The sequence below is a fragment of the Sinocyclocheilus grahami genome, unplaced genomic scaffold, assembly GCF_001515645.1.
Source record: "Sinocyclocheilus grahami isolate Dianchi unplaced genomic scaffold, SAMN03320097.WGS_v1.1 scaffold1560.1, whole genome shotgun sequence".
NCBI classification, from domain to species: domain Eukaryota; kingdom Metazoa; phylum Chordata; class Actinopteri; order Cypriniformes; family Cyprinidae; genus Sinocyclocheilus; species Sinocyclocheilus grahami.
In genome coordinates, this window is record NW_015506739.1 from 39,136 (window position 1) to 40,370 (window position 1,235).

The following is a 1,235-nucleotide window of genomic DNA, read 5'->3' on the forward strand; positions in this document are numbered from 1 at the left end:
TATATATATATAAGTTTAATTTGTTAGTCAAATGCTAATTGCTTTTCATGAAATAAACTAAGCTTCAATAATAGAAGACAAAATTAATTATTGGATTTTTAAGCATTTATTTTAGTATGGCCAACTCAAACGGTCACTTAAGAGATTTTGCATTGTAGAGTATAGTTTTTTTATTATTATTGTTGTGATATTTACAAAGTCTCTGAATGATGAAGTCCGATTTGTTTGAAAATCGTATATTGTTTTGCAAAAGCATTCTATACTTTTACTTTTGCTGCAATATGTAGTATGTATACTCTGTACAGTGCATAGACTTTCTATGCATAAAATGTGATGAATGAAACGGAAGTAATATTAATTATTTAGAAGATTTAAATATTTTTCTCATTATTTGATTAGACTGCTACGAGTTAAGTTGGTTTTACACAAAATTGCATAAAATTGAAAATACAGTAGCTGTATTTTTTGTGAGATTTCTGGACACTGAATTAAACATGCAATGTAGTGAGATCATGTGACTTAATAGCAAATGCCAACATGCAGAAAGTGTTTGAGTCCAGCTAGGGATGTGTTCTGATTCCATTCTGCTTTTTTTCTCAACTATAATTTCTTGTCACCCTCCAAAATATGTATATATAAGAAATGTAAATAGCTTTTCTTTTTATGTCTAGCAGGCCAGATGTGAGAGAAATGCTGCTCATGGTATCGGTATGCCAGATGTTCTGCAGATGTTGTAATGCGTACGATTGTGTTTCGACAGGAGAAATGGAGCAGCAGGTCAGTGAGCTCATATCCGGTTTGGCTTCGACCCCTGTGGAAGAGAATCCGTATGAAGCTCTGTTTGAGGCGTCCTCGTGTGTCTCACTGGACAGCCTGGCCAGCGGAAAGTCATCGGACAGCGAAGCCGGGAAAGTGTGTGTGCGAGATACTGTATGTTATTTATTTCTTTATTTGTTTGTTTGTGTGTATGCATGTGTATGTTTATGTATTTGTTTGTTTGTTTGTGTGTATGTATGTGTGTATTTATTTGTTTGTTTGTGTGTATTCATGTGTGTGTTTATTTATTTATTTGTTTGTTTGTGTGTATGCATGTGTATGTTTATTTATTTATTTGTTTGTTTGTGTATGCGTGTGTGTTTATTTATTTATTTATTTGTGTATGCGTGTGTGTTTATTTATTTGTTTGTTTGTGTGTATGCGTGTGTGTTTATTTATTTGTTTGTTTGTGTGTATGC

The 1,235-nt window shown here is 32.7% G+C and overlaps 2 protein-coding genes across 2 annotated transcripts in view; both read left to right on the plus strand.

Moving 5' to 3' along the window:
* The window catches only part of LOC107571184 (ankyrin repeat and SAM domain-containing protein 1A-like), a 33,206-nt gene extending 32,521 nt beyond the window's left edge, over nt 1-685 (plus strand). The window contains exon 6 of the mRNA XM_016257476.1: nt 672-685. Within this exon, the coding sequence (XP_016112962.1) occupies nt 672-685 (14 nt within the window). The remainder of the gene's footprint in view (nt 1-671) is intronic.
* A 79-nt stretch (nt 686-764) lies between these two features.
* LOC107571187 (ankyrin repeat and SAM domain-containing protein 1A-like) overlaps nt 765-1,235 on the plus strand; it is a 64,744-nt gene continuing 64,273 nt past the window's right edge. The window contains exon 1 of the mRNA XM_016257479.1: nt 765-930. Coding sequence (XP_016112965.1) covers nt 766-930 — 165 coding nt within the window. The 5' untranslated portion in view covers nt 765. The remainder of the gene's footprint in view (nt 931-1,235) is intronic.